The 13,682-nt window shown below is 38.1% G+C and overlaps 1 protein-coding gene across 3 annotated transcripts in view; it reads left to right on the forward strand.

Moving 5' to 3' along the window:
- The window catches only part of agmo (alkylglycerol monooxygenase), a 76,528-nt gene that overhangs the window by 49,064 nt on the left and 13,782 nt on the right, over positions 1-13,682 (forward strand). For all 3 annotated transcript variants that reach the window (XM_028013221.1, XM_028013222.1, XM_028013223.1), the window contains 2 exons: positions 2,092-2,174; positions 3,406-3,511. In XM_028013221.1, the coding sequence (XP_027869022.1) occupies positions 2,092-2,174; positions 3,406-3,511 (189 nt within the window). The remainder of the gene's footprint in view (positions 1-2,091; positions 2,175-3,405; positions 3,512-13,682) is intronic.

A 13,682-nucleotide genomic window follows, 5' to 3' on the forward strand; every position in this document is an offset into this window, starting at 1 on the left:
ATCCTGAGATGAACGTACGTTACATCGATCTGACTCTTGTGTTTTATTAAGGCAAATGTTTATTTTTATGTCCTGTTCACACTAAATATTTTGAACAGAATTCATTGTGATGTTTAATAAAATTCACTATCAGATCAGAAATTTGGTTCATGTAATTTGAAGGAAGAATTTAAATTATTCTAAAGTAAAATAAGTAGTTATTTTAACTTGATATTGTGAGTAAAATAATAGAGAAATGTGGCTCTTTAAATAGGAGAGGGCAGTTTTTTTCTTGCATGTTGTGAAATAATTTGGTTTAAATTGCAGCATTAAGTTAAAACTTGCATTCAAGATTAATGAAGTTAAAAAACAATGTTTATACAACTATTGTTAAATCAACTTCATGAACTTTAATTTCTGAGTTAAAAGCAAAACAATTTTCTTGTCGACTTAAATTGCATTTTAAAGTTAAACCACCTTCAAATCTTTTACAGTGTAGCTTTTGAGGATCATCTGCTGTACTTCACTTTCAGGCAGGTCTTATTTAAATGATGATGATCACTTTTTGACATTAAGCCATGTAGGTTTGGATTTTTTCTATGTTAAAGCAGCAGTGTGTAACATTTTATATTAAAATTAGTTTTTTTGATATTTGTTAAAGTTATCACTTTGTCAGTTTGATATGAGAGATAATCTGTGAAAAAATTGAGCTTCTCTTCCTTCTCTCTATGGGACAGCTGTCATCTAAAAACACAGCTTTGTCAGAATCATCCAATCACAGCTAGGAGGAGGGTCTTAGATCTGTCAATCATCCTCGTGTATGTGCTCAAGACCTCCCCCTTTTATCTCTGCTTCACCACAAAACAGCCTGTCACAATGCTAAGTCTAATTAACATGACCACCGATTACAGTTTTTCTGTAGCGTTAAGTTGTTTCCCCGCTGATAGCACATTGATCAGCGCGTACATGAGCATGATTGATCAGGGTTTCCTTCAGAAAATTTGCTAAGCAAGGAGGTAGGGTTGGGAGGACAGTGCACCAGCAGCCCGCCGTATTTTTGTGTTGAAAATTGTTAAAAGTAACAAAAGTTCAGAGTTGCAGAGTGGGGATCATAATTTGGAAATAATAAAGTGTGCAAAGCTTAATCTGTCTTTACTGTTACTATTAATGGTGTTTTTAAAAAAAAACTATTCAAAACAAACTACTTTCAGCCTGCTGGGGGAGCAAGTGAAGGAAATCAGGAAGGGGACAAGCACTTTTTCACACCTCTGTACATTGAAAGCGAATACGAATGACCTTTTTACATTTGATTAAAAATACTTGGACCAAGGTTTTCTGTGTGGCTGTTATAAATTTAATCAGATAAAAGTTGAGAACACCCATCCACTGATTTGTTGACACTATAACTGTATCCTCTCATATGAAGACTTATGAAGTAAAACCCATTTTATGGACTGTGATGCTAGGGTAAGCGTAAAGATACACTGCATGGTTGCTTCCATTGGATGGGTTTATTTCATCCTGACTGTATACGGTGTCTTCTCCTGGGTATGGGAGCAGTGAGATTTGGCTGTTAGTCTTTGTATTGAGTGTCAGAGAAACATAAACCTTAGTTTACAGCATGCAGCATCCTCAAGGGACGCTCAGCTTCCAGCTGCTGCCCGCAGCCAAGGCCTTAGGTTAGAGAACACATTTTAGCTCCAGGACTTTGTGTTTGTGTGAATGTCCCAAATAGCTGGGAAAAGGTCAGTGGGAGTCTGGACGGGATCTTTGCTCCACTGTTGGTTGTTTTGGCTCCTTTTTAGGTAATTTGTTCAGCGGTCTGGTCATCTGTGGTCAAATCCCCTGTCAAGATGACCGGACCATCTCTGCAAACTTTGGATGTTTGAGTCCAATGGCTGCAGTGTTGAATGGGTGCCAGTGCACTCGCACTGAAGGTCAGACATGTTTAGGTTGGCATTGGCAAGTAAAAGTCGAGTAGCCGTGTGGTTGACAGCCGCTCTCCCATGAAGGTCTCCTGCAGATGTTTCTTTACCAACCATGATATTGATTTTAGTTTTTTTAATGTATTTTTTCCTCATATTTCTCATGGAAATTGTGTTTCTATCCTAGGTGCTGTCTCAGTTAACTATTTTCGGGATGACCAGCTACGTTTTGCTTACCCTCACCTCCCTGGGTTTTATCATCGAGCGAAGGTACAGTTTGTGCAGCTTCTAATATCAGCATAGAACAGCTGAAAATGTTTATGTAAAAGGCTATAATTGTATTTTATGTAACTTTAGCTGTTTCAAATTATGATCTCAAACCAAAATAAATTTATGTGAAAAGTAATTGACCGTGTTAATACATGAATTAACATTTATTTGGTCCGATTTCCCTTTCCACATCCAGGCCTTCATCACTTAAAACAGAACCCGTCTGACAACGTGAAGTAGGCTAAAATATCTTAACCCACATGTGTCAAACTCATGGCCCGAGGGCCAGATCTGGTCCGCCGTAGTTTTTAAAGTGGCCCTCCAGACTCCAAATTACATCAATAACTCCAGCAAGAATTGTTTCCACAATCCAACATAATCTGCTGAAAACTTTTGAAATCTCCTTCAGATTCATCTATTTCTTACAAAGTTTTAATTTTAATTTCTGTTAGCATCATCTTAAGGGGTTGAAAAGTATAAAATTTAGTAACAGATAGAAAACCAAGCTCAGTTTGGAGGAGTTTATTTCTAGGACTTTGGGATAACGGCAATAGCCATTATTCAAAAATGGAGAAAACCAAAAGACTTGTGAACCGTATCGGGGTAGCCACGACATTGAAAGCACTGCAGGGTTTATTTGCTCCAGGTAAGGTCAGTTCTCATGGCGTAACTATAGAAATGAAACTGGGTAAGCATCTATGGGAGGGGACCAAGGCGAAAACCACTGCTTACCAAAAAAAAGGCGCAAGAACTTGCCAATAAAACTTTTTGCGTTCCCTGTTCAGAAAATATTCTCTTGACTGGTGAAACAAAGGCTAGACTTCTTGGAAGGTTTGCAGAATTGAGTGAATTCATCTCTCTGGTCCAGCCATGCATTTGTGAAATAAAACTTAAGTTGGTCAAAAATCCAAAGCACATCAACAACTCGCAAAATTAAGATGAAATGTAAAGGTTTTAGAGTGGCCTAGTCAAAGTCTGAACTTTAATGGAGATGATGAGTGTAGATGCAAATGTTTGATGGCAGCTGTTGACATCAAACATTCAGTTTCCATGGAAATTACTTTTCCACATAGAAACCGGTTGGTTTCGATAGATTTTTCCCTCAACAAATTAAATCAATGTCAATGAAATTGACACTTGTTTGTTTATGTGAAACATTTTGTCACAAATCTGACGAAAAAGTGGAAACAATCTGTAGCTGTTCTCTGATTTCATGCGTCTGTATCTTCAGGCCATCATCAGCCTTCTTGGAGACGATTCGCTGCGTTGTCATGGTAACGCTGATGCGGTACAGCTACCTGAGGTCCCCCTTGCCTTTACTCTCTGTGCCCACTGAGGTAAGTTAAGCTACCGGTGCTACAGATTAAGATAAAGCAGGCATAACTAAACGTGTTGGCTTTTTTTATTTCATTTTGTTTTTCTTCGACAAACCTTGGCACCTCGAAATCCTCCCCGTTCAACTCAGCCTTAAATGTTTTGGCCAAACGTTTTGGTATGTTAGGCTACTGGCAGCAGATGTTTTCTGGATTTGCTGGCTTCAGACAGTGGAAAGTTTCAAGCTGCGAAGGTTTGACAAACTTATTGTGTTTCTTCTTTTTCTCCTAACTTATATACTTCATTTATCAAACTTCAGATGTCTTCTTCTTACTTCTTTTTTTTTTATGCATGCAATTATTTTATGGTTTCTGCACCAGGGACGAAGGTCAGCAACCTCTTTGCTTCTCTACCTGGAACACTGTGGATATATATTTGTGTTCAAAATACCACTTCAATCTCTGTTTTTTGTGAAAAGGATGTTTTTACAAAAAAAAATAAGTTATAAAAGGTGTAGGAGAATAAGAGAAAAACGGCAGATGCGACATTCACAATATACTGATGACTGTGTACACAAATTGTTAATTGGCTGGGTGGTGCTCAAAATAATAATACTGTTGAGTTTATTTAGTGATGTCATTCATTTGTTGACCTTTATTTGCACATCATTTAGGATAACATCCTACTTTGATTTGGAAGTTAATTGCATTGTGGAAAACATATAAAGAAGTTCAGAAATTTACAGGCTTCTGAGCTAGAATGATCTCAAATGCCCTAAAATGGAAAACAAACCCAGAAACACGAAGAAAACAAAAATGACCAAAACAACTCGTGCAACTGGTTAATTGTTTATTACCATGATGTGATGGTAACATTTCAAGCTAATGGGAAAAGGGAACACTGCTGCACAGCCATCTAAAAATACAAATTGATTGAATTTGAAACAGAAAAGAAATAATTATTTCTACAGCTGCCTACATAACATTTTAATTGTTATACTCATAATGTTATCTACCATATTTTATTATTTTATTTGGATTATTTTAGATGGAATTAGCATTGGTCAGTACTAGTTTTGAAGCCTTTTTCTATTATTTTCTTTATACAGCGTGTTAGATTTTTAACTAGTGGACACCAGATGACATGTATTGACTTTTACCTTAAAGGAGTAAGTAGTAAATAAGCAAAGATGCTCCAATTAATTTGCATTTTGAAATGCAGAGTGTTAAGTTTGGCATATTAACTTAATTATTTGAAAATAACATCTATAAGTTGGCAGGTTTAATACTTTTGTTTTTAAAATTTGAAACAGAGTAAAATGTGCGATTCTTGCAATCTATCCCGACAAAATGAAATCAAATGGTTCTCTTGGGTGCCCCCTGGTGGTGTGGGCATTACATTGGGCCGGCGCTGTTGATGAGTAACAGAACTGTGGGAACCTTTAGATCAGGAGAGAATAAGGAGTTGATTGGGGGCATGAAATGCATGATATTGTCTCAGTGCATCTTTAAATCAGCCGATTTTCAATGTTTCCCCGCGATGTGAACAATAAATATTGGTCCCTTTAACTACAGCTGCAAATAGTTTACATAATTTTAGCCATGTGTAGCTATAGTTTTACAGATGATTGGGTTGAGGTAATACTTTAGGCTCCATCTGTCATGAAATGCATCAACAAACTTTGATTCAAATATCTCTGCACTCCCACCTTACCTCAGCTGTACAGCTGCAGTCGACTCCGATGACAGATCCACCCATGCTAGCAAAGCACATCTACGGTTCATGACGTTGGTTAAATGCCCCCTGAGATTATTTTGTCAAACAGGTGAGTCCTCTGACCCTTCAGAATATAACACCTCTTGTAAATGTCCTGAGAGAAAATAATTATGTTTGACAACTTGTCTGGTTTCAGAGTCCTGTGTGTATAAAGACTCAGATAGTGCAGAAAATATGTTGGACTGCAAAGCCTTTGTCCACTTACGGACAGCAGATGTCAAACTCCTCCTTGGAATTGAATATGTATCTGACAACCTAAAATAGTCAATTTATCACAGCATTTTGAAAATGAGTGGTGTTTCGATTTGTCTCAAGTTTCTTAGTAGCGCTTATTTCACTTTCTCTCCAGTGCACATGTGAGAATATTTGGAAAGTAAATATATTGCATAAACTGCTGCCACATATGACGGTGGATCTGTAAACATGTTTTACATAAAATTCATGTGTAATATGTGTACATTGTAAAAGGTACCACAGCCTAATGTCAGAGTAACAATGTTTGTTCTTGTCTTGTTAGCATCTCATGTTCAGTCCTTTTTTAGACATAAATTTCAGTCTTGTTTACAGTCTACAAGCTTCTCCAATCAGTCAAATAATTATTGGCCAAATAAGTGAGAAAACTGGTCAGATCCCCTTGTTGTGTCATCCTTTCTAAGCATTAACCTTCATCAGCGCAGACAAACTGTATGCATAGCATAGCATGTGAAGAAGTAATGTTATCATCCAGTCATGTATGTAAATTTTATTGAGCTATTTTTTTTCTGAAACAGTGTTACTTCTGGCTCTGTGTTTTAATGGTTGTGTAATGTTATTCCCCTGAATTTATAGATTTAGTTTATGTCAAACATACCCTCTGTCCTGGTGTTACAACAACTCATTTTGGGACTCAGAAGTGCTACAAATTAGTGGTCTTTGTTTATGTTTAAGACAATGGTCTTCAGCCTACAATGGATAAGAGGAGAAGTTTCGGTTCGTGACGTCTTATTTACAAATGAGGGAAAAGAGAGTGGAAGGTGAAAAGACGGATTGATGTGGTGATGAGAGAGCTGAACTAAAAGGCAACGCAATCGATTTATTTAGCGCTCTACTTTCAATCCCTTATATGGTCATGAGCGCTGGATAATGCATGAAAGGATAAGACTGTGGATAGAAGCAGTGTTTTTGCGTTTATCATCTTGCAGTCTGCTTTTAGGATGAAATTGCTTGAATGTTAGTTGTTTTGCTTTACTGTTTCCCATATGTGGAATGGGCAATTTAGAGACTCTTCTAAGGCCTTTTTAATGCCATTACCAGACTGAAAGGTGCTGGACTATTCTTCCTTAGCCATCTGATCTCTCTTTCAATCTCATCTTGATGTTCATTATCATTTGAGTAATGAGAATAAAAATCAAACTAAATGTTTAAAATGGACAAACCTCCTTCAAAATGCTGAGTAATAATGTAATCACATGCACCTGATGTTACTCAACAGGTTATTGCTAGGTAACCAAAGAGTGAGTGAGTTGCTAGGTAACCAGAGAGTGAGTGAGTGAGTTGATACCACCAACTTAGCTTAGCTGGCTGAGAGAGGTTGAACGGTTAAAGCCTTTTCTGTGCCTACATCCCCCAGAATGCCGAGCAGTTCTGGATCGGAGTACAGAAATCTATTTAATATTTTATCAAGACATATTATCTACTGATATTGATCAATATGTGTCTATTGATGTATTTATTTTTATTGATTTATTCTCTGGTCTTTACTAGAAATTGCATTTTTTAAGTATCTGTTCTTCATTTTTTTATTGTCAATATTATTTTAATTCTTTAAAATGTTCTTAAAATTGATATTCATCTGTCCAAATATACTAGAAAAACATATAACATAAAAAGAACACTACCTTTTGTTTTATTCACCAATTAATGCATGCAAAACAAAAATTACAGACCAACAAAAAGAAGTATGGATCTACAAAATAACCGGATAAGAGAACGAATAGCAGGAACAAAAATAAACAATGAAACAAAACAAGTAATCACATTTTAAAATGGATACAGTACAGACCAAAAGTTTGGACACACTTTCTCATTGAATTCAATGAGAAAGTGTGTCCAAACTTTTGGTCTGTATTGAGTACAGACCAAAAGTTTGGACACATAGTTGTGTCCAAACTTTTGGTCTGTACTGTACATTCAGAACAAATAAAAAACAACAAAATTGTTTAATATATGTGGATTAGGGTATATTTTTTTCCTCCTTTGATCGTGGCTGGATGTTTCAGCATTTAAAACTCGTACTTGAGCATCTTCAAACAACTCCTGCGCGACATTGTGTTCCCCCGGTGCGTCACGGCCCGTTTTCTAACAATTGTGTGAGCTGTGTGGTCTGTTTTGTGTGAGTAAAACGCGTTTGAGCCGGGTGCTAAGTCCTGCCCCGCAGCCCTGTGATCTACGAGGCCAGATGCGTCGCCCAATTGACCATAAAATTGGCGTGCCTTTCTGGCTCTGGCAGCTCGACTGTAGATGGAGGCTGACCTCTCATTATTTGCCCTCCCTCCGCTCCAGCTGCCTCTTTTTCTCCCTGCACAGCCCTGACTGCTTGATGTCCCGGCCGGCGTGAATCAGCGCAACACTTCTGGAAACAATTAGTGTCGTCTGCCACTAACTAGCTCAGACCATTGAGATTTGCCATCGCCTCTCTTACGTCCTTTGACTCCACATCTGGGCCGCGAAGGTGTTCAAATGACAACCCAAGGTTTTCCCACCTTTTCTTTTTTTTTTCTCACCGTGAAATCTAATAAAACTGAATTAATTCTTTTTCAGAAAGCGACGCCTGAAATGAAGCGCATAAGCAGCCAGCTGGAGAGCGAAAAGGCCTTTTGATTTATGCTGTACATGCTGCTCTGCTGTGTCACTGTGCAGATGTTTCTTTAAGCGATTCATTAGGGCTCATTTCAAGTCGCAGTACATCAGGTTTAGCTGGATAACTGTCTTGCCTGCAGGTGGGGGCTCTGAGAAAATCCTCGCAATTTATTCACAATGGTTTCTGACATATTTCCTCCCCTTTGTTCAAAAGTACAGCAAAGAAAAAGAAATTGAACCCACCCCCAAATTTTAGCCTCCTATAAAGATATACGATTTTGAAGCTCTTTGTTGCGCTGAAGGTTTTGAAGTTGCGCCAATCAATTAACAGTCTGTAGAAACAGAGAGGGGGGCAATTCACATTTAATTGTGTTCAGACTTACTGTACGTTTGAAAGGAAGGGGGAAGAAAAAATCTACAAAAACTAGTTCGGTTTGTGGTCCTTCAAAACCAGTGGTGTGATATACTGCACCCTTAAAGCTCACAGCGGTATTTATAGTGGCTCTGGAGATTTCCCTTGTAAAGCTGCAGGCTTGACCTGTAAACCAGGGCTGCCTCTCGCTCCCAGCCGCCCACTCGCCACTCAGAAAAACCCACGTCTGCGCCACTCATATGATAGTGTGTGAAGGAGTTAGTGTGTGTTTAGTCGTAGGCAGAGTGTCCTTGATACCTTATACCAGGGGTGTCGAGCTCATTTTCATTTTGGGCCAAATCATGAATGTCCTCAAAGAGCCGGCTGTGGCAGAATGTAATGACAAAACTGCTTTAACAACATTAACAAATGTTTAAAATATGAATAAATGGTTGTCTCTACTTTTGAGTACTTTTTAAAGTTAAATTGAACATAGTTTCAAATAGTTGTAATTGGCAGTATTGCCAGTAGTGCTCTAATTTGATTAATAAAATTATATTTAAGCACACAATTGTAATTTGGAAGATTTTTTGTGGCTCTCTAGAGTCTATAGGACCACATAAAAATATAAGATGGGCTGGATTTGGCCCCCAAGGGTAGGACAGGCTGTCTGTGCATCCTTAAAAACTCTGAAATTAATGGATATAAGATCAAGGCCTTTCTTTAAAAAATATGAGTTGGCCTGGAATGTCATTGTAGAAGTATTTAATCTTGTGTTATGTAGTTGGGGTTTTTTCTCGCTGGACTTTTCTGTGAGGCATAAGTTTTTGTTGCTCACAGACATCTTGAAGCTACCATTAATTATCTGCTAACATGCTAGCTAGGTAGCTTTTTTTGCATCCATCATCGGTAAGTGGAAATTTTTTCTGACAATTAGCTTGACGACAGTCATCTTCGTCCCTTGATCACTTGTGTTTGCCAACCCATATGAAGCCTGGTGTGTTCTATGAAAAAAGCAAACAAAAAAAACTTTTAAGTTTGGCACTATGGGGGTTAAAGGTTTACAGAAGCACATAAATAATGCCAAGAGCCACAAACAAACCCCAGAAATTTCATAGTTTTTGTTTTGCTTGATTGTAATACAGTAGAATCCCCCAACCTTTCTCTGAATTTATATCATTTCGGACTTAACTTTTAGTCAAGATGGTATTTTTAAAAGTCTTGATGCCTGCAGATTCCCTATAGGAGAATCCACCAGACTAACTTGTCATTTATGGAAGAGTATCAAGAATAAAGCTGTTGATGAAAGAAGAAGAGGGTCCCATTTGCAGTTTATCTTAATCTTAGTATTAGACTCATCAAATGATCAGTTGAGGCGAACATTAAACTTTTTGGCCCAAATACAAAACTCTAATGTGGGGAAAACTGACACTGCATCATTCCCATAGTGCACTGTTCCTCAGAGATCATTGCCCTGCATGTCTGAGGGATTCATGTCTCCTGCCAAACACATCCCTTCAATAAGTGGGTGATTAACAGGCTTCTGCAGCACTTGATGCAAGCAGAGGAGGTCATGCAGTTATTTGAATCAGGTGTTCTGGAACAGAGACGCATCTAAAACATGCAGGGCAGTTCTCCCTGAGGACCGCAGTTGAGAAGTGCTGCCATAGTGAAACATTTTGGTGGCAGCATCATGTTGTGGTGAAGCTTTTCGTCAGCAGGGACGGAGCAGCTGGTCGGAGTGATGGGAAAATGGCTGGAGATGCATATAGAAAAATCCTAGAAGATAAACTAACTGAGTGGAAACTAATCATGATTTATATGAAAATCTATCCATCTGTCGCAATGGCTCAGTCAAAGTTCAGAAAAAAATTCAATGTAGAATTTGTGGCAGCTGATGTTGAGAGACTCTGTCTATATGACTCTTTTTCTTTTACAGATTTTAGTCTCTGTGCATGTAAAGGCATTTCTAGTTGGCATTCAGTATTCACACTTTAAACCTTACTCCAACTTATGAGGAAATGTTATTATTTACCATTGGGTTGGTGGTTGTTTTGAAGTAAATATCTAAATTATTCTTTTTAAAAATGCAGCTTGGGGAGCTGAACTACATGGGCTCAATCCGATTGGCTGGGATTTACACATTTACAAAGCAGCCAATCCAGAAGTGCCATTTGTTGTCCTGGACGTAATCTGTTATTCCATTAACCATAACACTGTGCAAATTGAAATTATAAAAATAAATTTGCTTAATGGAAATGCGTCAATTAAAAGAAAAAAAAACATCAAATTTTTTGATAAAAAGTTTCTGCACTTAGATGAGGTGGTTTTTCAGCCATATTGAAATAGACAAATTAAACAAAACTGCAATGGAAACTCTTTTTTTCGCATCACAAGTCACATGATCAACAGCCAGATGATACTACTGGCAGAAATGACAAAGAAGACGACAGGAAGTGATAGGAGGAGGGATTGTTTTTGTTTTGTTTTTTTCAGACAATGTGCAGCTGGCTCCACCACAGAATGCGTCATTCAAATGAGTTGAATCTCTTCTGTAAAATCGCAGACTATAGTTTCCCCAAAACGCCACAAACATACCCACTCCCAAGGATAAGGCGCTGATGTCTCCTCTGATTGGCTGATAGACAAGTGCCATGGCTGAAATATGAATACATAACTGTTTACGTCTGTTGCTGCCGTTGATTAATAACTTTTCGCGTGAACAAGCTTATTCACATGTAATTTTACTTTCATTTCTTATTTAAAGCAAACACTGAAATTTCAAAATTGTTTTTCTTTTTTTTACATTAGCAGATTAAAGACAAAGATTTCTTCATATTTGTAATGGAAACATAGATACTGATTGGCTGCTACTGTAGGACAGGGATGAGGAAGACTGTAAATGTTTTTTCTGTTTTATTGCCAAGACAGTTTCCACTGTGTATATTAATACATGAGGTATATTTTGTGTTTGAACAATTAAAATAGGAGGTTATAAACATTTTATGGGGTGTCTCAAGTATTTAGCTATTCATAATACTGCAGGTCCAATGTATAGACATATTCTCAAAAGTCTTGCAGCAAAATATTTTTTTTCTACATCTTGACCATATATTTTATATTTTGGACTTTTTTCCATCAAGTTCCTTCCACTTCATCATTAAGTGATGCTTTGAGTCATTAAATCCTCGTAATAAACAATTTTTCAAACTACTAAATTATTAAAGACCACAGTTTTCATTTGAGGAAACTATGAAGTATCGGCCGATCACTGATCTCTGAAAATTAAAGGAATCGGCACCGATAAATCGGCTGGCCAATAAATGTGAAGCTGGCTCTACAAGCTAAAAGATTTTGACTCCGTTTGGCTCCAACCTCAAGCGAACTACAACAAACAATTTCAAAACCTGATTAACAAAACAAAACTTGATCATTTTCATATTTAACTTGACGAGTAAATTCATTGGAGTGAAACTGGGTGTAGCAGGATGGTAATTTGTTTGTAGAGCCGTTATAGTTTATTGGATGGTAATCTCTTGCTTTAATTCGCGCCAGTGGGTGTGTGTGAGGGCGCATTTACTGCGATAGTCTGTAAATGTGGTGGCATGCAGGTTGTAATAATGTAACCCAGGATGGTGTGCTGTGTGGGCTCCTGGTTTTGCCTGAAGGCACGTGAAAACAAGCTCCGCAGCCGAGCGCAGACACCGTGCAATCAGCAGCAACTTCAGAGCCTTTTCTCTTAAATGACCACTAGCTGTTAGTGAAGCCGCAGCAATTTACGAGGGGAGTTCATAAAAAATACACCTGTCTTTGGTTGAGAGAGAGACGGTGTTTCTTTCAAATTAACTTCAAGAGTTATAACTGCTTTTATTGTCATCCTTGTATTTTCTTTTTTAGTTTTCCCCAAACAGATTTTTTTATAATTAAGAAGGCTTTGGTTTGTTTTTCTTTTGTAATTACTGAATTGTTTCCTTGCAATTAGAGAGTTTATGGTGTGGAATGGTAGCTCATGCAAATTAAACACTTCGCAGGCAAAATTAAAACAATGAAGTCTTTTCTATTTCAGAATATTTATTAAGAAAAACATTTTCCAACTGGGATTTTCCATCTTTTCATCCCTGTGCCTTTTTCCAAACTAGAACCATCTTTGACAGTTTAAAATGGAAAGATAAATGCTTCCCAGCCAAACGTAGAGGTCACAATAATATTATTAAAGTCATACCTAACACAAAGGCTGCACCTCAGCACCAAAGGACTTTATCTTCAACTTTATCCGTCTCTAAAAATGCAAAATCCCAAATCCCACCCTGTTTTCCATCATGCCTGCTGATCAGGTCTGCAAAGGTTAAAGGCTTTCTGTTGTCTGATCGTATCTTTCCCAATCACTGAAACTCAGGTGTGAGAGGTTAGCCGGAGCTCCCTTTTTTTTTAGAAAGCAGTGAATAGTAGCAAAAGGCAGTGCTGAGGTTAACAGGCTTCTTTGGAGCTGTGGAAACTCGGTGAGCATGACATCATTTGAGAGCTCACAGGAATGGAAAGGAAAGGAAATCTCCTCCCAGGGAGAAAATAGGAATGGAAGAGGGGGGCTGAAATAGGAACGCTGGGTTGGACTGCTCTGGAGTAAACAGCGGGGTGGTTCTGCGTACACATACAGTGTGAAATATTATCAGTCAACGTGCAGGGGTTCGTGCCCGTCAAAGAGTAACCGCTCGGTTTATGCTGTCACACCGTTTGCCAGGTAGAGCCACGGAAATCCAGCAGCAAGTGGCCTTTTGGGAGTTTTCTAGCCTAATTTAGTTTGGCTTCTGTGGAGTTATAGTCTTAATATGGCCAACTTTGACTTGCTCTTAATTTGTCTTCCTCTTTTTTGTGCTTTAATTCACACAAAATTCGTCCAGTTTTTCACGCAGCTTTGGCGCTACCGCTTCAGGCGGATTGATCCCGACAGAAACTCCTTTGAAATGCACATAAAGCAGAAGCTGCTTATAAATCAGCGCGAATGATTAAAGACGTATTAATATCCAGTTGAGAATTTTGCAAATTTGTATTTGCAGAAAATATATCAAAATGCTGCTGAGAGCAGGCTTGGCCACTTTTCTTTCCACAATGTTTCCAGCTGCAGCATCTTGCCTGAAGCGAGCTGGAAAAAGTTTCTTGCTGCCAGGATCTGCAAGGCTGTGGGGGGCTTCAGACTCCGAAAGACTTCAGATCCTGTGTTGCAACATTTT

Source organism: Xiphophorus couchianus, chromosome 3 (assembly GCF_001444195.1).
Source record: "Xiphophorus couchianus chromosome 3, X_couchianus-1.0, whole genome shotgun sequence".
In the NCBI taxonomy this organism is placed as follows: Eukaryota; Metazoa; Chordata; class Actinopteri; order Cyprinodontiformes; family Poeciliidae; genus Xiphophorus; species Xiphophorus couchianus.